The sequence below is a fragment of the Eubalaena glacialis genome, chromosome 3 (assembly GCF_028564815.1).
Source record: "Eubalaena glacialis isolate mEubGla1 chromosome 3, mEubGla1.1.hap2.+ XY, whole genome shotgun sequence".
NCBI classification, from domain to species: Eukaryota; Metazoa; Chordata; class Mammalia; order Artiodactyla; family Balaenidae; genus Eubalaena; species Eubalaena glacialis.
Window position 1 is genome coordinate 65,241,279 of NC_083718.1, and position 24,688 is coordinate 65,265,966.

Sequence of the window (24,688 nt, forward strand, 5' to 3'; positions counted from 1 at the left end):
GGATTAGCGCCGGTGCAGCTTCACTTTCCCTTCTCCAACATGGCCTCCGGGCCAGGAAAAAGAAATTGTAGGTTTGGTCTGGACCCCGCCCACGCCCCGGGGCGGGCCAATCACCGCGGGCAGCTCTGCTTGCGCAAGCGCGCTGCCGGTAGGGCGCCGGGTTGACTCGGTGAGGTTGTCCTTTTGCCACCTGTTTCCATGACTCCTCCTCCCTCTAGGCAGTCGGAGGCCAGGAGGCGGGCTCGGGGCGGGCCGTTGCAGAGTCTCCGCCCCCACAATCTTCTCTAGGCGCGGGCCGCCGGGCGGTTTATAGGGGAGCAGGCTGAGCTGCCTTGGGAGAGAGGAGGGCGCGAGGCGTTGAGACAGGGGAAAGTGACGAGCTGCCCTTCATTGCCAGCCGGGGAGGAGCACGCGGCCGCTGCCCTACCCAGCTGCCCACGATCACTCGTCCGCAGAAATGTCAGCCGCCGGCGCCCGGGGCCTGCGGGCCTCCTACCACCGGGTCCTTGATAAAGTGGAGCTTCTGCTGCCTGAGAAACTGAGGCCGTTGTACAACCACCCGGCAGGTAATGAACCCAAAGTGGCTCCCACCGAGACCTTCCCTCCCTGTCCCTTCCCTCCCTTTAGAGGCCCACTGACAACTCTGCCGCTGGAGGCATCACCCACAGCCCCAACCCCCTTCCCTCAAGTGAATCCGTGTACTTTCCCATGCTCCCTGCTTTTCATGTTTTCTTTTCCAGCATCTCTCATAAACTCGTTATTTTCAAGTCTGCGCCCTTTGCGACCTTTGTCGCACCCCTTCCCTTAGGCACAACTCAGACCCGGACCGAGCCTCTGGGTTTGATCCTTCTCCATTTCTGCGGCCAAGAAAGGGTCTGGGCCACCAGGAAACCTCATTCTCTCCTCTTTCCCTCCATGAGTAGTGGTATATTGACCCACGCGGAGAAGAGCTGTCTTTCTGCCCCGGAGGGTTTGGGGTAAAGGTCATACTTCCTTCAGCTCCAGCTGACAGGCCTGCGGATGTGTTAGCCGGTTTCTGAGTCAGTGTCATTCCTTGCCGCATAGGTCTAGTTTGTTTAAGTCTATCCTTATTTATGAAATTACTACTGAACAAGCTCTCCCTGGACCTTTTTGTGTGGACAGACCTGGTTTTAAATTCTGCTGTGCTGCTTACTATCGATGTGACCTTGGGCGAAATCCTAGATCTTAGTTTCTGTAAAATGTGATCGATGTGAGAGTTAAAGATAACGTATGTGTTTGATTCTTCACAAATGCTCAGTAAATGTTAGCTCTCTCTTTAACCTATTGGAAAACAATGTTCTTGTGGTTGAAAAAAATAATTCTGTAAGAAACTGGAAGATCCCAATTCCTCCAACTCTCTATCTCCCCACATACCTGACTATGAAGCAGCTCTTGGGAGTCTGAGATGGTTACTAAATCTAATTTCCAGTTTGATAATGGAGTGAACTGTGTCTTGGAATTATACTTTAGTATAATATTACTTATTGCAGTAGTTTACCCCTTATCAAATTGATCTTTAAGGAGAGGTTTTTATTGATGAAGAAGCTTATTTAGTTTATTTGCCTTTTGGTTCTTTTAACACACAATTTTTGGAATTATGCTGTGTTTTGTGGCAGAGATTTTCAGGAGGGAGAATTGGGCAATGCTTCTGTAATAATCTGGGCTTCAGACTCAACTGAATTCTGTGTAGTCAACCCTGACCCTCTTAAGCTCTGTGTTTGGGTTGTAGGATAAAGACAGGATAGAGGAGGAGCAATTTTAAACTACTTTAAAACAGAATTGGAGGGTAGTTTTATAGTGATCTTTTCCAAGGCCTTGGCTTTAACTACCTATAATGATTCTTTATAATACTTTATTCGACTTTTATATTGAAAAGGAATTATCTTTCATTTGAGATTGGTTAGTAGATTGTGCATTTTATCTGTATACTCTTGGACTAGTTCAGTTATTGTAACCCTTTTTTTTCAGTGTAATAGAAGGAGCATAGGCTTTGAAGCCAGACTGACCTGGATTTGAATCTTGGCTGTGTGACCTTGACCCCAACCTTTAGTTCTAATCTATGAAATGGGGATAATAATTATCACCATTTAAGGATTGTTGTGAAAGTTAAGTGTCTGTAAAACATGTAGCAGTGTTTGCACGTAGACTCTCAACAAATGTTAGTGTTAGTTCCCTCTTATTAAGCTTTTCACCAATATGCAGAGTAAGAATACCTATCATTGCAAAATTATTTGTGATTAAAATGTTGTAGGGTAGGCACACCATTGTAGAAATGAAGAAACATGAAAAATATAACTGTTGATTGATTCATAAGTATTCAATAAAATCTGAGGAAACACTGATTATTGTTCCAAGAGTTATCAGAGTGAATATTCAAGGTTTTTGGGTACTATTTTGCATAATAGTATGTTATTGAATCATTATATTAAACATTAGAGTAGATTCACATACTGGAGGTTTTTACAGTAATATGCAAGGCTAAATTTTTGAGATTTCATTGTATCATTGACAAGTACGTCGAGACAGTTTACAAGAATATGTTTTTAAATAAATATATATTAGAGTAGAATATTGCATTATATATAGGGTTAGACCTGTGGCCTTCATCATCCATTTTTCTACATATTGTCTCTGGCACAGAATCTACTTCTGTAGAGCAAGAATAGTGTTCTGTATACATAGAGAATCCTAAAGAAGCTACCAGAAAACTACTAGAGCTAATCAATGAATTCGATAAAGTAACAGTATACAAAATTAATGCACAGAAATCTCTTGCATTCCTGTACACTAATGATGAAGAATCTGAAAGAGAAATTAAGGAAACACTCCCATTTACCATTGCAACAAAAAGAATAAAATACCTAGGAATAAACCTACAGAAGGAGACAAAAGACCTGTATGCAGAAAACTGTAAGACACTGATGAAAGAAATTAAAGACGATACAAACAGATGGAGATATACCATGTTCTTGGATTGGAAGAATCAACATTGTGAAAATGACTATACTACCCAAAGCAGTCTACAGATTCAGTGCAATCCTTATCAAACTACCAATGGCATTTTTCACAGAACTAGAAAAAAAATTTCACAGTTTGTATGGAAACACAAAAGACCCCGAATAGCCAAAGCAATCTTGAGAAAGAAAAATGGAGCTGGAGGAATCAGGCTCCCTGACTTCAGACTATACTACAAAGCTACAGTAATCAAGACAGTATGGTACTGGCACAAAAACAGAAATATAGATCAATGGAACAGGATAGAAAGCCCAGAGATAAACCCACGCGCATATGGTCACCTTGTCTTTGATAAAGGAGGCAAGAATATACAATGGAGAAACGACAGCCTCTTCAATAAGTGGTGCTGGGAAAACTGGACAGCTACATGTAAAAGAATGAAATTAGAACACTCCCTAACACCATACATAAAAATAAACTCAAAATGGATTAAAGACCTAAATATAAGGCCAGACAGTACAAAACTCTTAGAGGAAAACATAGGCAGAACACTCTATGATATAAATCACAGCAGTGCTCTCTTTGGCAGCACATATACTAATATTGGAACAATACAGAGAAGATGAGCATGGCCTCTGCGCAAGGGTGACATGCAAATTCGTGAAGCGTTCCATATTTTTTAAGCAATTATACTCCAATAAAGATGTTTATAAAAATAATAAATAAATAAATCACAGCAAGATCCTTTTTGACCCACCTCCTAGAGAAATGGAAATAAAAACAAAAATAAACAAATGGGACCTAATGAAACTTAAAAGCTTTTGCATGGCAAAGGAAGCCATAAACAAGACGAAAAGACAGCCCTCAGAATGGGAGAAAATATTTGCAAATGAAACAACTAACCAAGGATTAATCTCTAAAATATGCAAGCAGCTCATGCAGCTCAATATCAAAAAAACAAACAACCCAATCCAAAAATGGGCGGAAGACCTAAATAGACATTTCTCCAAAGAAGATATACAGATTGCCAACAAACACATGAAAGGATGCTCAACATCACTAATCATTAGAGAAATGCAAATCAAAACTACAATGAGATATCACCTCACACCGGTCAGAATGGCCATCATCAAAAAATCTACAAACAGTAAATGCTGGAGAGCATATGGAGAAAAGGCAACCCTCTTGCACTGTTGGTGGGAATGTAAATTGATACAGCCACTATGGAGAACAGTATGGAGGTTCCTTAAAAAACTAAAAATAGAACTACCATATGACCCAGCAATCCCACTACTGGGCATATACCCTGAGAAAACCATAATTCAAAAAGAGACATGTACCACAATGTTCATTGCAGCACTATTTACAACAGCCAGGACATGGAAGCAACCTAAGTGTCCATCGACAGATGAATGGATAAAGAAGATGTGGCACCTATATACAATGGAATATTACTCAGCCATAAAAAGAAACGAAATTGAGTTATTTTGTAGTGAGGTGGATGGACCTAGAGTCCGTCATATAGAGTGAAGTAAGTCAGAAAGAGAAAAACAAATACCGTATGCTAACACATATATATGGAAGCTAAAACAAAAAAAACTTGGTCCTGACGAACCTAGGGGCAGGACAGGAATAAAGATGCAGATGTGAGGACACGGGGAGGGGGAAGGGTAAGCTGGGATGAAGTGAGAGAGTAGCATTGACATATATACACTACCAAATGTAAAATAGATAGCTAGTGGGAAGCAGCAGCATAGCACAGGGAGATCAGCTCGGTGCTTTGTGACCACCTAGAGGGGTGGGATAGGGAGGGTGGGAGGGAGACACAAGAGGGAGGGGATATGGGGATATATGTATACATATAGCTGATTCACTTTGTTATACAGCAGAAACTAACACAACATTGTAAAGCATTTATACTCCAATAAAGATGTTAAGAAAAAAAACAGAAAAAAAAAAAAAAGAATAGAGTTCTAACCAAATGTGTGTCCTAGCAAGTTCAATTCTCATAAGATATGTCACTCCCCCCACCATCTCCTGACTATAAAAGTATGTGACTCCACACTAACCAGCTGCATAGCTACCCTCTAGATATTTGTTCAAAGAAATAACCTTGAAGTCATGCTGCCCAGTGTTTACTTAAAAGCTTAGTTGGGAAAAAAAAATTTATTAGTGGAGTGTCATTCCTTTGTACTTATGAACTCCAAAATGGGGTGAATCATCCCAAAGCATGCACAAAATGAAACATTGGAATGTAGGAAGAAAACAATAGGACTTCTATTAATACTTACTATTGCTTTATCTTTTTAAAGTTTCCATTTTGTATATGGTTTACAATATAAAAATAAATTAGTACACATATATATGTATGTGTAAATAGTCCCTTCATTACGATGGTTAGACTTAAGATTTTTCAACTTTACAAGATGGTTCAAAAGCAATACAAATTCAGTAGAAACTGTACTTTGAATTTTGAATTTTGATCTTTTCCTGGGCTAGTGATATGTGGTACGATGCTCTCATGATGCTGGGCGGCAGCAACGAGCCACAACTCACAGTCAGTCATGTGGTAAACAATCAGTACATCCATTCTGCACCCATATAGCCATTCTGTTTTTCAGTACAGTATTCAATAAATTACATGAGATATTCAACAATTTATTATAAAATAGGCTTTGTGTTAGATGATTTTGCCCAACTGTAAGCTAATGTAAGTGTCCTGAGCATGTTAAAGGTAGGCTAGGCTAAGCTATGATACTTCAGTAAGTTAGGTGTATTAAATAAATTTTCAATTTATGATATTTTCAACCTTCAATGGATTTATTGGGATGTAACCCTATCATAAATCAAGGAAAATCTGTATACAACTAAATTCTATGGAGTCTATATGTATTAATTTATATATATGTATATATATGGACTGTATATAGGGGGTGTATGCTCAAAATTTTTTTTTTTTAACTGATGGGGCAGTGTGTTCAAAAGAAGTTAGGAGACCTCAGCTCTAAAGAGTCCAAAGAGTCTCTAAAGAGTTATATCTCGGGAATTCCCTGGAGGTCCAGTGGTTAGGACTTGGTGCTTTCACTGCCATGGCCCGGGTTCAATCCCTGGTTGGGGAACTAAGATCCCACAAGCCGTGTGGTGCAGCAAAAAAAAAAAAAAAAAAAAGTTATATCTCAATAGAACTGGGGGAAAAAATAGAATTAAATAAGAAATAAATAATAAAAATAAATAAATAAAAACTATCCTTCAATTAAGTCAGCCCAGAAAACAGCTATCTGAGCCATATAATTTTGCTTACCATAGCTTTGCTTATATTGAATTACATTTTGGCTTAAGTGGAAGAACTGCTGAAAAAATACTTCTATGAAACGTGTTGCAGTGTTTAATTTGCTGTTGCTGAGAATATTCTGTACATTGCATGGCGTTCTCTCTGGGAAGGCTCATGGGAAAAGTTACTTTAAGGTCTTCATAACAGGAATATTTTCATTTTTCCTAGGTAAGAGAATTGGTTTTTCCTTTTTATCTTACAGACCTAGAGAATATTTTTTAAAATAAAAACATACTAAATGAACCATTATTAGCAGTGTTCATAAGGGAATATCTTTATCAAAAAAATTCAAAATTAAATGCTAAGGGAATTGATGTTATACTAGATAGTTTAATACAACTTAGTTCAGAGAATATATTGTTTTATTTTATGTAAATAAAGCCAAATGGGGATCAAATAACCAGTGTAGAAACCCACACAGTTATGTATTAACATGGTTATTTAGCGTCTCTGTTAGAACAATTTATTTTCTTCCTACAGAGATTATCTGAAGAATTTTAATGCCAGTCTAGGATAGACATCTAGATATCCATATCATATTAAATATATCTGTATTATATACCATGTATAATACATCTCTCTATATAAATATATTCTTAAACATATTGTTAATATATATTATGTCTAAATATATACACTAAATATGTAAATATACATATATTATTTTTTACAGTTATAACCTCTGTTACCTTAAAATTAAGGAATGAGAACCAAAATGGAAAGTTGGGATTTCAAATACAGTTGTAAGATATTGGTGAAAAATAGAATATCTTTAAACTAGTTAGCTCCAAGAAAGTTGAATTATTTAATATTTTTGAGGGCCTGCTGTATATTAGATACTGTTTTGGCATTTGAGATATTTTAGTGAATAAAATTAAAATCCCTGGCCACAGAGATTTTGTATTCTCAGAAGAGATCATAAAAGTAATACAATCCTTGTTGTAGTTGTTAGTTTGACACTTAACATAACTTTTGCCCACTAACCTGATTTTAAACTAATTTTAAGAAATTAAGACTGTTCATGCCTCATCTAATTTGATTAATTAGATGTACTAAAGGAGAAGCAAGCCCTAAGAGAAGCTATAAAGAGTTTGTTATATACACTCCGCTATATATAAAATAGATAACCAACAAGGACCTACTGTATAGCACAGGGAACTATACTCAATATTTTGTAATAATCTGTAAGCAAAAAGAATCTGAAAAAGAATATATATATATATAGTTTTATATATATATATATAAAACTGAATCATTTTGCTGTACACCTGAAACTGACACAACATTGTAAATCAACTGTACTTCAGTTTAAAAAAAAATAGTCTGTCATTTCCAAGTCATGTAATAATATTAATTTTGTCTATGAGAGAGTGTGAAGTACATTTAAAGTGTGGTACGGCATAGCAGAAAGAGTACTAGGATCAAAGAGGCCTGTATTCTGGTCCTTGCTCTATCTGGAGCTATCTGAATATGAGACAAATTACTTAACTTTTAAGTGCCTTTTCTTTTTCATGTATAAAAGTAGAAGAATTTGGATTTTCTTTAAGTTTCTTTCCAGCTGTAATAGTCTACAATTTGGTATTTCTGCTAGGGCTTTTCTTAGTTTCAGAGGCTTCAAGAAACTCAGATTTCATCAGGGAAGACTATATAATTATTGTTAGATTAGGTTTTAGGGATCTAAGTTTTTATCCTTGTTGTGCTATGTATTTTATGTAAGTAATTTTACCTCTCTGGGCCTCATTTACCTGGTTTATAAAATGAATGCCTGAACTAGATGATTTCAACAGTCTTTCTAAATCTAGAAGTCATTGATTCTTTGTTACTGAAGAAATGTATAAATTTAAAATGTATCAACCCTAAAATGCATATTGGCTATCATAGCTAGTCACTTCACCTGTTATTTTTCTTTGGCATTTTCACCAAAGCCTGTTTTCAATCAACATTTTAAAAATCATTATACACCTATGACGTTCTGGGTGCTATTTGAGTGAGCTCTTTCCAAGGCCTTCCACGAGATATAAAGATTGCTTGGCTCTAAAGCCCCATCATGTTCTCGGTATGAAATCAGAACTAGCTTTAGTACAAATAAAAATGAGTAATCTTTGACTGTCAATATCTGTGTGAACTTGTAAGTAGCTGGCTACATGATGGCAAACAGATGGACTTGCTTAATACAAGGAACGTTAGAGGAAAGTTGAGGGATGTTGAAAGCAGTAAACCGTAGAGAAATGGTATGAAAGGGATTCGGTGGAGCAGTGGATGGCATTCAGTAAGAACTTTATTCTCAACATTGGGAGCACCTCAATTGAATATTTGTATATGTGTACGTTTGCATGTGTGTAAAAGTTACTTATTCTGTTCCAAGAAGGAAGTCTTTCCCTAGGAAGAGAATCATACATACAATAAATGACATACTTTCTGGGTAGAATTTATAAAGTATTTCATTAGCAGTCATTCCTCTCAGGTAAGGAAATTAGGAAGTAAAATTATGTCATTGTTTTATTAATAGGTTCATCAAAGTTCATCAAGGCAACTAGATTTGTTAATTTGTCTGAAAATGTAGGTCTCTTATGTCTCTTACATATTTGGTTGTGATATTCCCTTGCAGAATTTTTCAAATTCTTCCATGAAAGTTTGAACTTTAGAAAACATCAGTTTCACTTTAAAAATCAGAAAAACATATAACAACACAAAAGAAAATGACCATTATATTATTCTTCGTATTTTTTGTTATGCTTGAAAATAGTTCATAGTTTTATAGTCAATCCTTGTTGCTCATCTATTTTATGTATAGTAGTTTGTATCTGTTAATCCCATACTCCTAATTTGTCCCTCCCCGCCTTCCTCTCCCCTTTTGTAACCATATGTTTGTTTTGCTGTATAGTTCATAGTTTTAAATAGTCAGCATTTGAGGCCTTTTCCAACTTCCAAGAGTGGACTTATAAAAAACAAGATGAAAATGTGTTAATTGTTAGTTAATTCTTTGTCTAAAGGAATGTATATTTATATCTGATGGGGACACACTTCCCTCATCTTGGACTTCAAATTAAATTTCTTAAGAGCTGCTTTTTATTCAATATATTTTCAGCAATTCAAAATTTCTGCCTAATCAAGTTTTTTCATTCATCATAATGAATGTTAGCTAGATACTCTATTTGTACTTATGCTTATCTTGATTTTAAGGTGTTATAATCACTTCAGGTATCATGATTATTTAATGACTTCATTTTTTTAATGCTCTCCAGTGAGAATAGCTATGTCATTGTAGAACATAAACCTATTTTTCCCAGGTCTAGAAGGACAATGTGACATTATATTCTCACTGTTTATGTGACACCTGTTTCCAAATATGTTTTTGTCAAAACTTTTTGTTTTAGGTAAATAACAAGGACCTACTGTACAGCACAGGGAACTATGTTCAATACCTTGTAATAACCTGAAAATGGAAAAGAATCTGAAAAAGAATATAGTTATATATGTATAACTGAATCACTTTTCTGTACACCTGAAACTAACACATTATAAATCAACTATACTTAAATAAACAATTTTTTTTAAACTTTACATTTTAAATGTCAAAATCAGTTGGGATGTTTCCTCATTACCATTTCCATGATTGACTGATTGCTGTTTTCAAGAAGATAGCCTCTGTTCCTGAATTCATACACATCTATATTTATTTGACTTCTTTACTTTTAAGGTAGAAAATGATTAGCTAAGATAAAATGGAAGGGTGAACTAAAATAAGTTTTCTTTAAAATTTTTTGTTAACCTATTATATGATCATGGGTATTGCTAGCTATTTTTTCCTTTTTTTAACAATGAAGAAAACACTGCTTGTTTGCACTTACAGATCTCCAACCCTAATTATTTGTGTCAGGTGTCAGCATCCTCTGATATTTCAGAAAAATTAGAAATTTAGAATGTCTTATTAATATATATTTGCTACTGATGTTTTTAAATTCAGTGCTTACCAGTTGTTAAACTAATTTAGGCTTTGTTTTATAGTTTAAAATTATGCACTAAATAAAATATTTAAACTTCTCTTTGGCCCACGTTCTAGCAACCATAATTTCATGTTCGAAGTTTTTGTTTGGTTCAGTTGTGTGGGAGAAGGGCAGTTTTTATTTTAAAATTATCACCTAGCTCAGGGCAGTTGAGTAAATTAGTTACCAGGCAAACCTACTGAAAAGCTTGACTGTTCTTTAACCCTGAAGGGTCAACCATTTCAGCTTGTAAAGAAACCAGAACCTTAGAGGCATTGCTCAGGAAACAGTTTTTGGGGTGGCAGAAGAGGAAGCATCAGTTTTGAAATAGGAAGAGAGGATTCTGTTGGGGAATCCAAAGCCAGAGACAAAAACAATGTATTGGCTTACCCTTGAGTGATGAAGCCAAGCTTCATGCAGGGATAAAAAATAAACTTGGTAATTGATACTGCATATGACCCTGAGACTTTGTATATGACAAAGAAAATAAACCAGGTGTGATGATAGGAATCTCAGAAACTCAAACTAAATAAAATAACCAGAGTTTGAAAAGATTGACTTATAGGATTAGTGCATTATGGCATCAGACTCATGGGAAGAATTTTCAGGAGCCAAAAAGGGAAGTATCATGGTCTAAGAGTAGAGTAACTAATGAGTGAAAGTCTAGTACCAGTTCCCTGATGTAAAGGGAACCTGATGTCCCTGAAATCCCAGCCTTGAGGATGAAGCGGTGTCAAGGCAAATCTGGATCAAACCTAAAATTTGAGTATCTTTGATTAGCATCTCTCCTGGATATGGTTAATCCAATTCAATTCTGTTCAAAAATATTATTTGTCAAGAAAAACTAAGAAACAGGCTTTGACTTCTAGACCTTGCCTAATTAAAGTGACAGATGCGTAAATAGATCAGTTTAATTGTTAAGTGCAGAAAACTAGAAGAATAGACAGGCTGCTCTGGGAGTTCAGAGGAGCATTTAATCTAACCTGGAGATGTTAAAGAAGGCTTCCTTGAGGAGATGAAACCTTCAATGAGTTTTTGAAGGATATTAGGAGTTAGCCAGATGAAGACAAGGCCAAATAAGGGGACTAGTAGCTTGTGCTTAGGCCCTTTAAAGCCAGCACTGTGTTTTATTTACCAATGCATCCGCAGTGCCTACGACACTGTAAAGCATGCAGTAATTATTATGGGTGAACGAATGAGTGGTCTTCTCTGCAACAAATTAAACCTACAACTATGACTGGATCTTAACTTAGCTATGTGCTTTTTCTTTTTTTTTACCTCCATGCTTTTTCAATTTCACTATCTTTTGTTTTGTTCCTAAATAATAGGTTTAAGTCAATTTTATCTTTTAAATGTTATTTATGTGTATGTGAACAGAAACATTCCTTGATTATTAATGACAGTGAATGCTCACCCACTGGGGGGAAACTGGATAAATCCATCTTTACCTGCTGGTGCTATTTGAGAAATATTACTGGGAGTAGATGAAGAGAAATAAATGTGTTACATTTGGGTGATGATGCCATTTTAGATGTGATTTTTGTGATCCGTAAAAACAAATTATTTATTCTTACAAAGTAAAGTGGAATATTAAGGCAGAAATAATACAATTAGATTTATAATTATATAATTAGAATATAAATTATAATTAGATTTTTTTAATTTCGAATTTGCTTAAAATCACTGTTGTCTTATGTGAAATTGATTAATTTTTGTGTTAAGAAATAAATGTCTTTTGTTGATCCAGCGTGTTGAGAGCATACATACCGTATTAATTTGTATTGGATTTAGCTTTTAAATTACCATGGACAAACTCTGTTTCTCTCCTGTCACTGTAACCCCTGGAAGGTTAAAAGAGACATATAATTTGGAAGAGTTACAAGTGGGCACAGTTATGTTATGTGGTTAAAGAGCACAAGTTTAAGAGTTAGAAGACTTAGGTTCTAGTTACAATTCTGGGCTTACTAGCCGCATGACTTGAGTAGGTTATGGAACTTCTCTGAGCCTTATCGGTAAAATGAAGGATTTAGATTAGATGATCTCTGAGTGTCCTTCCAGCTCTGAAACATCATGCTTCTCAAATTCAAGGTTATCTAAGAAACCATAGTCATTTTCAATACTGTCAACATTTATTGAACATTTTGCACGAGGCAGATGAGTACCAGGATAACTAAAACAAGGACCCTGCTATTAAGGAGCTTACAAATCTAGGCTTTCCACTTTCTCATGTGCCCTTTAAAGTTAGGGTCATTAATTTTTTACTAGAATATATAGAATTTTTATAAGAACTTTTACTAGAATACATGTGGTGACATGTCATTTATAATAATAAATATTAATAGAATTAGTGAATATATAAATATCTGGGACTTCCCTGGTGGCACAGTGGTTGAGAATCCGCCTGCCATGCAGGGGACCTGGGTTCGATCCCTGGTCAAGGAAGCTCCCACATGCCGCAGAGCAACTAAGCCCGTGCACCACAACTACTGAGCCTGCGCTCTAGAGCCCGCGCGCCTCAACTACTGAGCCCACAAGCCGCAACTACTGAAGCCCACGTGCTCTAGGGCCCACGTGCCACAACTACCGAGCCTGCATGCTGCAACTACTAAAGCCCGCGCGCCTAGAGCCGGTGCTCCGCAACAAGAGAAGCCACCGCAGTGAGAAGCCCACGCACCGCAATGAAGAGTAGCCCCCCCGGCTCGCTGCAACTAGAGAAAGCTTGCACGCAGCAACGAAGACCCACTGCAGCCAAAAACTAATAAAAAATATCTACTGTGGCTCGTATCACAAAAATTCCATAATTTGTCATTTCCTCAACTTCAAGATTATCCTTAAGTGAAATAACATTAAGTTCCATGTTCAAGGCGAAACGTTAGGAATGGTTTCCGAAACCATCTCCATTATACTTTAGCTAATTTTAATAGTTCACAAAAATACAAATAATTGACAAGGAGATCAAAACAACTTGTATGAAAGATTGATAGTGTGGTGACTCTCTAAATTTTAACTTAAATACAAAGTATGCAGAAAGCATAGTAAAAATTATTAGAAATAGATTGATAAACCTTTGAGTTTTTGAAATGTGGTGATGGCTATTAAAAGACATATTGAAAATAGTTGGTTTATTGCTAAATTTTTCATTTTTTTTTTTCAGGTCCCAAAACAGTATTTTTCTGGGCCCCAATTATGAAATGGGTAAGTCTTGAATTTTTGCAGAAGCTACTGAAAAAGATATTCTTTAAAGGAGCTTATTAATTTGAGGTAACTTTTCTGAAGGATGTACTTTTAAATGTTCATGGTATGTCTTGAAGTAATTTTATACAAATACTCTCAGATGTATCATTTTTACTGCATAAAGCATACTACCTACTTTAGTTTTTCTGAACTCCTTAGATAGGTAAGAGCCCTTTGGGGAACGTATTGTTATCAAAAAGCTTATAATTATGGGCCCTAGGAACATGAAACTTCATTCTAAAATTTTGTGACTATGTAAAACATTAAATTAGTTAGAACACCCCCAAATTAACTTTTGTTATTAATTTAGTATGAGAACTTCAGATACTAACACTAAAATAGAGGCAAGGAAAGTTATTCTCAAAAAGTAGAAGAATTTATCCAAGGGTATATATATTAACATTTGGGAAATGATAGAATATGGGACTTCTGACTCCAAGACCAATGCTCTTACACTATGCCAGAGTTTCCATTCCTAAAGCTCTCATTTAGCTGAAAAGAAATAATTGCGATGGCTGTTAATAACAAATCATTGACTTTATGTTGGAAGGGCCAGTTTTGGCTTAATGCAGTGCTTCTCGAAGTGTCATCCCTGGACCTGCAGCATTGGCATCACCCAGGAATATGTTAGATATGCACATTTTCAGGCCACATCACAGATTTACTAAATCTGAAACTATAGGGATGGAGCCCAGTAATTTGTGTCTTAATAAGCCCTCCAGGTGATTCTGATGACTTCTAAAGTTTGAAAACTACTGGTGTGCAGGCTTTTTTTTTAACTGTAATAAAATACACATAAAATTATCATTTTAACCATTTTTTTCGTGTTGAGTACATTCACATCAGTGTGCATCCAATCTCTAGGACTCTTTTTATCTTGCAGAACTAAAACTCTGAACCCATTAAACAATAGCTCATTTCCCTCTTCCCTAGCCCCTGGAAACCACCATTCTACTTTCTATCTGTGAATTTGTCTACTCTAGGTACCTTATATAAGTGAAATCATACAGTATTTGTCTTTTTGTGCCTGGCATATTTCACTTAGCATAATGTCCTGAAGGTTCACCTATGTTGTAGTATGTGTCAGAATTTCCTTCCTTTTTAAGTCTGAATATTTCATTGTATGTATATGTCACATTTTGTTTATTCAGTCATCTGTTAATGGACACTTGGGTTGCTTCACCTTTTGGCTAGTGTGAATAATGCCGTTATGAACAATGGTGTACAATATCTGTTCCAGACCTGCTTTCAGTTCTTTTGGGTATATACCTACACGTGGAATTGCTGAATCATATGGTAATTCAGTATATTCAGAACTGCTGTACCATATTCCATAGCAGGTGCACTATTTTACACTTCCACCAGCAATTCACGGGGGTTCCAATCAATTTCTCCATATCCCTGCCAACACTTTTTACTTTTGTTGTTGCTGTTGTTTTATAATAGCCATTCTAATGGGTGTGAAGTGGTGTCTCATTGTGGTTTTGATGTGCACCTAATATGATTAGTTATGCTGAGCATCTTTTCATGTGCTTATTGACCATTTTTACATTTTCTTTGGAAAAGTATCTATTTAAACCCTTTGCCCAAGTTTTAATAAAGTTGTTTTTTGTTTGGGTTGTAGGCTATTTTAATTCTCTTAAATGTACTGTTTTAAATTGTTAGAACAATTCGGAAACTCAGCTGTAGATCTAAGTAGTTGAGAATGTTAGAACTGGAATTACCTGTCCCTCAATTTTATGGCCTTAGGCAAGTTCAGTCTCCGCCCTTTTGTCTCATCTATAAAACAACAAGATTAGAGTAAATTAGTGGTTGGGAGCTATATTTTACAGAGAACTAGGGAGCAGTTCTCTTTTTAGATTTATAAGTTGAGAAAAGCTTCCATCAGTTTAAAAAAGAAGTTTCAATATATCATCTTTAATGATTCTTCTCATACTCTAAGCATTTAAAAGAGTGATATTAAAAAAAAATACTAAGAAATGTATATTACTATTTCCTTTCTCTTCGCTCCCTACCAACGCTTAAAATTATATCTGCAAAGTGGAATTAATTGCTGAAATATTGTTTCTAGCACCAAAATTTAAAAAGTAAGAACGAGGGCTTCCCTGATGGCGCAGTGGTTGAGAATCTGCCTGTCAATGCAGGGGACACGGATTCGAGCCCTGGCCTGGGAAGATCCCACATGCCGCGGAGCGACTAGGCCCGTGAGCCACAACTACTGAGCCTGCGCGTCTGGAGCCTATGCTCCGCAACGAGAGGCCGCGATAGTGAGAGGCCCGCACACCGCGATGAAGAGTGGCCCCCACTTGCTGCAACTAGAGAAAGCCCTCGCACAGAAAGATCCAACACGGCCATAAATTAATTAATTAATTAAAAATTTTTTTAAAAAGTAAGAACGATAAAATAGATAACTCATAAGGACCTACTGTATAGCAAAAGGAACTCTACTTAATACCCTGTAATGACCTATATGGGAAAATAATCTAAAAAAGAGTGGATATATGTATATGTATAACTGATTAACTTTGCTGTACAGCAGAAACTAATACAGCATTGTAAATCAACTATAGTCCAATAAAAATTAATTTAAAAAATAAATTAATAAAAAATAAGAATGACTTAATGTATTTACAATAAATTGGGGGCGCCCCTGACCCCAAATTTACCACAGTTTAGAAGTTCATTGATTTTTACCAAAAGCTTTGATGTTCCTTTGATCTGGTCCATCAGTGTTTTGAAACATTGACAGTATTATATACTCATAAGTGCTTTCTCGACTGTCTCCTTTAAAAATATCTATTTTAAGTTCATGTTGACATCATACATAGTCTCCTGATGACAGCATAGCAATGGAAATTTCTGTGTTTTGTTCTCGGGTGGGGAAACTTTTTTTGATATTTAGTTTATGCTTTCCTTTCCCAGAGCATCTGATAATAATTAATCTATGGTAACCTATACGTGACATGTAGCAGTCGCTGCTGCAAGCCACCTAAGTTCTACATTAAGAATTTTAGACTATACTTCTTTAGAGATTTAACTGTGGTCGAATCCTTCTTAGCCACTTTAGTTGAAGCCAAATAATTAATTATAAAGGTCAAAGTGGATAATTCTAAAAAGCAATACTACATACCCTTAAATATTTTATTTTAACTTAACGACTATAAATACATATTCATTTATCAATCATTTACTGTAAGGCCAAAGCTTTGATTTGTGTATGGATCCACTGGTTTTGAGTTCCACATCATCTGTCTTGGATGAATTATACCATAGTGCATCCTACATGATTTCAGTTTAGTTTTCTTTAAAGCAGAGCAAGTTTATACACACTTTCATGATAACAGAAACCTGCTAGATTTGTCTCCCCACCATCTTTTAAAATTTATTTTATTTTATTTATTTTTGGCTGCATTTGGTCTTTGTTGCTTTGCACAGGCTTTCTCTAGTTGCCGCGAGCAGGGGCTGCTCTTCCTTACCGTGCGCGGGCTTCTCATTGCAGTGGCTTCTCTTGTTGCGGAGCACAGGCTCTAGGCGCGTGGGCTTCAGTAGTTGTGGCTCGCGGGCTTAGTTGCTCTGTGGCATGTGGGATCTTCCCGGACCAGGGCTCGAACCCATGTCCCCTGCATTGGCAGGCAGATTCTTAACCACCGCACCACCAGGGAAGCCCCTCACCCCATCTTTTTATATCTGTCTTGTTCACACCAAATTTGACAGCAAGTTTAACTTGCCTTTATTCAATCTTTCCAAAACAGTCACTTTAGTTTTCATAGAAATAACAACCCTCTTTCTGTGTTTCACCTGTTTACCTAGTTCATTAAACTAGGTAAATTACAGTAACAACTAAAACTGGTATAAACAGGTTTGAAGACAAACACAGTGACTTGATAAAAATATAACTCAACTGGTGAGAGCAAAAATGCATGAGTGCAATACAGAATAAATAGCCCCTAGCCATGAGTATTCAGCCATGGGCTTCATTAGCTTGTTTACAGAAGGAATGGATATCATTGGCTAATCTGGGAAAACTATTATGTGGAGGTCAGTTGAGGGAGCGTTTTCCTTTTTGTTCATAGTCTTTTTGTGCAGACTGGGTTTATATATATATATATATATTTTTTTTTTTTTTTTTTTTTTTTGGCCACTCTGCACGGCATGTGGGATCTTAGTTCCCCAACCAGAGATCAAACCCAGGCCCCCTCCAGTGGAAGTGCAGAGTCCTAACCACTGGACCACCAGGGAATTCCCAACTGGGTTATATTTAACTCTTGAACAGTATGCCATTTTGTGTGGCTAATTTTTCTCTTTTCTGTTCTCCTTAGGAATAAGTCAAACTATATTTCAAGATTACCTCTGCAGATTTTTAATGTCTATCTACTTGCTTTTCCAGCTGGAACTACTTATATAGACTAATTCACAGTTTAAAATCTTGAGAACTTTATTATCCCTAAGCATTTTGGAATTGGAATATTCTATAGTGGTATTTCATTTTTAGCCCTCCTCTAGAAGTGTCATATGACTTTTTTTTTTACTAAAGGAGAAAATATTGGAAGGAAGGAAAGAAAGGAGGAAGAAAGGAAGGAAAAAATGTTTTACACTATCTGATGAGTATTTACTCCACCCAGTGGAGATAACCAGGTGCCAGAAAGAATCACACACATTTGAAAACCAGTTTTTAATTGATGGAAACACAGAGGACTAACTTGAATCTACTAGATGCCAAACTCTCTGTATTGGGTTATTTAATACATTATCTAATATTTAATCTTCACCAGAAAAAAGGTGTAAAGGTACTGAGGTTCAAAGAACTAGAACTGTTGTAAGTGACAGAGTCAGGATTTGAACCCTCAGTTCTAATTTGACTTCAAAGCCTAGGCTCTTAAACACTTACAGGACCCCCTTTAAAAGTCACTGTGGATCTTTCTATAATTGGTACTTTCTCCCCATGTTAGGGAGTATTTTACATAATCTTGTGATATACTCCACACACTCTCTTACTCTACAGTTCTATTATTTGAATAAGGTTCATAACAAAGAAGAATAGGAACACAGACCTTCTGCCCCTGAGGCTAGAAATACAGGAAAAGGTACAGAGACTAGTATTCCCTTGTCTCTGCTTCTCTAAAGATGTAAGCTACTATTTGTTGTTGATAATAATAATATTTTCCAGGCACTATGGTAAATATTTTTGAAGCATATTATCTCATTTAATCATATATCTCTTTTGCAAGGGTAGCTATTCATATTCTCATTTTATACATGAGGAATTTAAGACAATGTGTTATGTAACTTGACCAAAGTCACCCAGCTAGTAAATGACAGAGATTAGATTCACAGTAAGATTTTATAAGGTAATTTACATGAGGTTAGAGTGGTATAGAAGTAGAAAGGGTTTTTTGTTTTTGTTTTTTTTTTGGCTGCATCGGTCTTAGTTGCGGCACTCGGGATCTTCGTTGAGGCATGTGGGATCTTTCATTGCGGCACAGGCTCTTCATTGTGCCGTCGCAGCGCGTGGGCTTCTCTCTAGTTGTGGTGTGCAGGCTCCAGGGTGCATGGGCTCAGTAGTTGTGGCACGCAGGCTCTCTAGTTGAGGCACGCAGGCTCAGTAGTTATGGTGCGCGGGCTTAGTTGCCCTGTGGCATGTGGGATCTTAGTTCTCCAACCAGGGATCGAAGCCGGGTCCCCTGCATTGGAAGGCGGATTCTTTACCACTGGACCACCAGGGAAATCCCCTAGAAAGGGACTTTTTTTTTTAGAAACGCAGGAAAGGAAACTAATATAGTATTATAAATCAACTATAATTTAAAAAGAAGAAGACTAAAGAGGCATACCATCCAAATGCAATGTATTATCCTGACCTAACTACTCTGGACAAGAAAAATAATGTTTAAAAGACATCTGGGGGCAGTTGTCAAAATTTAATGTCAAAACACTATGCACTGTGTATTAGACAACAGTGTCTTATCCATGTTAAATTTTGTGATTAGATTGTGGGTATATAAGAGAATGGGAAGATAGTCTTGTTCTTAGCAAATGTACACTAAAATACTAGGGAGTCCAAGGGCATGATGTCTACAACTTCTTTGTAAATGGGTCAGAAAAAATATATATACATATAAAGAGAGAGGATAATAAAGCGAATATTTCAAAAAAAAAAGAGAGAGAGAAAGAAATGTGGGAGAGGGGCCTCAAGACCTCTGTGGGAGAGCACAATTACTAACATGTCCCAGAAAAATCAAATGTATACTCTGAGCATAAACAAAATCATGGCTGCTACCTTCCTCCAAAAGACAATGCTAGAATATAGCCTATAGTCATCATAGATCTATTACAGTGTAGTAATACGTGGACTGAGTAGAATAATGCTAGAAATCAGTCCCTTTCTTCCCCTCTGCAACGGCAGTATTCCACCCTGACAAAGTGGAACAGATATACAACGGAGAAAATGTACATTGGGACCTGGAAGAAGAATGTAGGAGTGATGATTAGGAACCACTTGGGAAGAAAATCACAGGACTATGGGTGAAAAGTAACAAGAAAAGTAGTATTGGTCATGATTTACCTCTACTTATACTTCAGTATTTAACTATTTGCCCCTTTTTTAAGCCAGAATCATTGCTTCCTTGATCTACTGACTTTATTAAATCAAAACCATTTGGATTTGGTTTAAATTTGTAAAAATTCACAAGTATGCATACGTTCTATTTAGGAGAAAAAAACCCTGTGCTGATTTATATTTTTCATGTAAGAGCATCTTTTAGAAACTCAAAAAAACCTGAAAATGAATTTCTTAAAACCATATTTTCTAATGACGTATTTAGGATTTGATTTTTTAAATTGGAGAAAGGGAGGAGGAGAGGTGATGTAAATATGGCAGAATGTCAATAATTGTTGACTGGGTGATGGGTATGTAGGGGTTCTTTGTACTAGTCTCTCTTATTTTACATAGGTGTGAATTTTTCATCAATAAAAATCATTCTGTTATGTATTCTAATCTCTGCAATAGAGTAGCATAACTAATATTCTAGTGAAGACTCATTACTAAACTTTCTGAGTGTTGCTGATGGTAGGGTATGATTCTATAAAAAAACAGTGTTAAAAACACACCAGAGAAGAAATGACCAGGTATACTTTGACATTAAAGAAAAGTTATCTAACCAAGAAACTAAAATTATAGCAGAGTTTTTCTGATACTTCCACTTTTAAAAAAGAATAACGTTGCAAAAAACATGAAAGGAGGAATTTATACAAATAGCTTTCAGGCATCTTCCACACCAATGGTTCCCAACATGTATAAAGAATATATAAATTCTTATGTGAAAGAAGTATCATTTGTAGAACAAAAATACAAAGATACTTATAGAAAAAATATATACACACACTACTGATTTTCAAATATATGAAGCTGTTTAATGTGATTAACAAAATACAACTTAATTCAAAAAGCATTTCTGAATTCATTGTAACTTTTTGTCATGATACATTTTTTCTTAATGCATGGATACTAAAATCATAGCTACAGTCTGAAAATCTCTGAAATAGTTTGTGTTTTAGTTAAAATTGAGAACCATTACTACATACTCATGATGCTTTTTTTCTTTCTTATGTGTTAATGTGTATTTCCAGGGGTTGGTGTGTGCTGGAATGGCTGACATGGCCAGACCTGCAGAAAAACTCAGCACAGCCCAATCTGCTGTTTTGATGGCTACAGGTAAATTAAATGAATATCTTCCATACAGGGTGTTCAATAATTTTGTTTTATATCAATGTACTTAGCTGTTTCATGTTTGAAATACATACACACACACTCACACAGAAAGAAATTAACAGTGTTATCTCTAGGAAGTTATTAGACTATAGCCAAAGAAAGCAGAGGAGGGTTATAAAAATTTCCCTTTGATGTAAGAACTGAGTGTTTTGTGTAATGCTGAATTATAGCAACTTCATTAAAGTCTCAAATTATAGCATTTCTTTGTCCTACTTTGTGTTGTCATAGTCTTATTTATAATTATTTTACTCTAATATTAAATATTCAAAGAAGATTGCAGCAGTACCTATGCTTTTTTTAAAAAAATTTTTATTTCAACAGGGTTTATTTGGTCAAGATACTCACTTGTAATTATTCCCAAAAACTGGAGTCTGTTTGCTGTTAATTTCTTTGTTGGGACAGCAGGAGCCTCTCAGCTCTTTCGTATTTGGAGGTAAGCTTACCACAGATGTAAAAAAAAAATCTGCCTCAGAAGCCATTCGGCTGGCAATACTTTTTTTTTTTTTAAGATTCATATATAATGCTAAGACAGGATGTGCCTGAAGCAGACATTAAACATTTCTAGAAAGCCTGGGGGTTTGAGTTAAAAGTGTTAGGCAGTATGTTACCTAGGTTTTAAATCTGTGTGTTACCTAGATGTACAGCCCTTTGATAGAGTCTCTTTTATTAAGATAAGATAACATATATAATTTAGGATATATTAGGTAATTTTCTGCATGAACTTTTTATCACTTACTTTCAATTATAGATAATAAAGTGAGACTTAAATGTATAGTTATATAGTATTGGAAATGATGTTTAAAGTGAGGCTGCTGGTTTCATTGGAAAGTATGTATTCCGTGAGCACTGGACATTTTTAAAATTCAGTGATTAATATTATTTGTCAGTGACTGGTTACCACTCTGCAGTGAGCTTAGATGAAGGCTCTGGCTTTATTTGAACCATAGAACCTTCCTAAATTACAAAACAATGTTATAAATAACAGCTTTCTTTAACTAAAAAAATTGAATGATTTCAGTAAAGAAATAGAAAACATTGAGCTATATAATTTACCTTCCTTTCAGAAGGCATTCTGTTCTGCAGAGTATAGTACATTTTAATTTCATTCATCTCTACCATTCCCTAGCTTTACTAGTAGCTTAATTCTGTAAGCTGTTTATAATATTCTAGCACATAACGCATAGATGAATAAATAAACTCACTCATTCTACACAATGCCTGACAACCATTTTTAGGGCTTACTTATATCAATTTAAACTTCAATTAGTACAGAGATTTTATTCACAGAGTACTTTTCTCATGCACCATCTCATTTTGACCTTATATTAACTCATGGTAGTAGAACTATGAGAACACTAAGTGCCACATTCAGAAATATTATTTCTAATATAAGAAATTCAGGTTTAGGGCTTCCCTGGTGGCGCAGTGGTTGAGAATCTGCCTGCCAATGCAGGGGACACGAGTTCGAGCCCTGGTCTGGGAAGATCCCACATGCCGCGGAGCGACTGGGCCCGTGAGCCACAATTGCTGAGCCTGCGCGTCTGCAGCCTGTGCTCCGCAACTAGAGAGGCCGCGATAGTGAGAGGCCCACGCACCGCGATGAAGAGTGGCCCCCACTTGCCGCAACTAGAAAAAGCCCTAGCACAGAAACGAAGACCCAACACAGTCATTCATAAATAAATAAATAAATAGATAGATAGATAGATAGATAGATAAATAGATAAATAAATAAATAAATAAATAAATAAATAAAATTTAAAAAAATAAATAAAGCAAATAATTAAAAAAAAAAAAGAAATTTAGGTTTAGTTTAACAAAAGGATTTTTGGCCTTTCGGTTACAATAGCAGATTAGATTTAGTTAGAAATATAAATGTTGGACTCTCTGGAGGACTTAGGAAAATACTGTTGAATATTTGAAATCAGGACCTTTTGAGAAATCTAGGAGGTATGGTAGGCTTCATGGAATAAGTTCCTTCTTGTGCTTATTCAGTTTTCCACTTTATTTTCAGCTGAGAAGAATAGTAAATGAAGCCCAGGGTGATGTAAAAGGGAAAGACTCTGTAGCTTTGTGGTTAATTCTTCTTTGAATTAATGAGAATTGAAGAAATTGTCCTTAGTTTCAATAAACTTTAAGTGTTACAACCTCCTAACCCAGTAGCCTTCCTGCATCACAGAATTATATTTTATTTTTAGTGATTAGACAGGCCCATTCCCAATTGATTTTATTCTCAGGAAAGATGCTTTGTGAGTATAAAATTAAAAGTTCTAGGGGCTTCCCTGGTGGCTCAGTGGTTGAGAATCTGCCTGCCAATGCAGAGGACACGGGTTCGAGCCCTGGTCTGGGAAGATCCCACATGCCGCAGAGCGACTGGGCCCGTGAGCCACAATTGCTGAGCCTGCGCATCTGGAGCCTGTGCTCTACAGCCAGAGAGGCCGCGATAGTGAGAGGCCCACGCACTGCGATGAAGAGTGGCCCCCACTTGCCGCAACTAGAGAAAGCCCTCGCACAGAAACGAAGACCCAACACAGCCATAAATAAATAAAATTAAAAGTTCTAGATGACCACGTTTTGGTAAACTTTATACATATATTCACATGTTTGTCATACTCTTGTATAGTTCCAGAATGAAAATATTCTTACATTAAAATAATATTTTTGTACAGGGAACTATATGTCAGTTAAGACGTTTTCACAGTTGGAAACCAGATTCAAATAAAGTCCTTGGATTACTCTCCCATCTGCCTGTTTCTTCCTATAAGCTTCTGGGAAGATTGTATTTACAACTGTATAGCCTCTTGACTAGTGAGAAAGAAGAGATGGAATATGCTTCCCATTCCCTTCTTATTATAAATGTATCTATTGTGATTCATGATTTTTTTTCTTTCTGTTTTCTTTATAGATATAACCAAGGACTAAAAGCTAAAGCAAACAAATAAGAGTTCTTGATCACCCTAACAACCCAGATGTGGACATAACCACTGGGACCTAGTTTGATTTATTATTCAGTTGTCAATGAGGTGATGCTAACTGTGCTAACGTTTGTAAGGCATAAAATCTAACTGTAATTGGGAGATAGTACTTGATTCAACAGAAAAATAAAGCAAACTTTTAATAATATTGTCTCTTTACATATTACTTAAGGAATTTATCTATGGATATTAGTAACATTTTTTTTACTATTTGTCCGTAATAAATCATAGTGCTCATACATACCACTGGCCTCCTTCTGTTCTAGTCAACCAAAATGTGTGCGTATAAGAGCACATACATTCCAGTGAGTCAAAAGACAGTCGGAAGGTTAAATAATCTGTGTACAGTGAAGGATGATGAAGTAGCTAAAAGTGAAAGGAAATAGAGCTAAAGAGAGTTGGAAATGGGTTGTGGAATGGCCAG

The 24,688-nt window shown here is 36.1% G+C and overlaps 1 protein-coding gene and 1 non-coding gene across 2 annotated transcripts; both read left to right on the forward strand.

The window, feature by feature from the left end:
- Positions 1-236: 236 nt before the first annotated feature.
- MPC2 (mitochondrial pyruvate carrier 2) lies at positions 237-24,410 on the forward strand. The gene is made up of 5 exons (XM_061185758.1): positions 237-566; positions 13,448-13,488; positions 21,151-21,235; positions 21,614-21,725; positions 24,195-24,410. Exons 1-5 carry the CDS (start codon positions 458-460, stop codon positions 24,229-24,231), a joined length of 384 nt encoding a protein of 127 aa, XP_061041741.1. The 5' UTR covers positions 237-457; the 3' UTR covers positions 24,232-24,410.
- Positions 3,550-3,656, forward strand: LOC133089202 (U6 spliceosomal RNA). Its single transcript, XR_009700588.1, has one exon. It is a non-coding gene; the product is annotated as a U6 spliceosomal RNA (small nuclear RNA).
- Positions 24,411-24,688: the final 278 nt, after the last annotated feature.

Bases quoted from the DNA above. Each gene is read 5' to 3' on its own strand.
- MPC2 (XM_061185758.1), top strand. From the start codon at position 458: ATGTCAGCCGCCGGCGCCCGGGGCCTGCGGGCCTCCTACCACCGGGTC. The intron at 21,236-21,613 runs GTAAATTAAATG...TTATTTCAACAG, and splicing joins TGCTGTTTTGATGGCTACAG to GGTTTATTTGGTCAAGATAC. The intron at 21,726-24,194 runs GTAAGCTTACCA...TTTTCTTTATAG, and splicing joins CAGCTCTTTCGTATTTGGAG to ATATAACCAAGGACTAAAAG.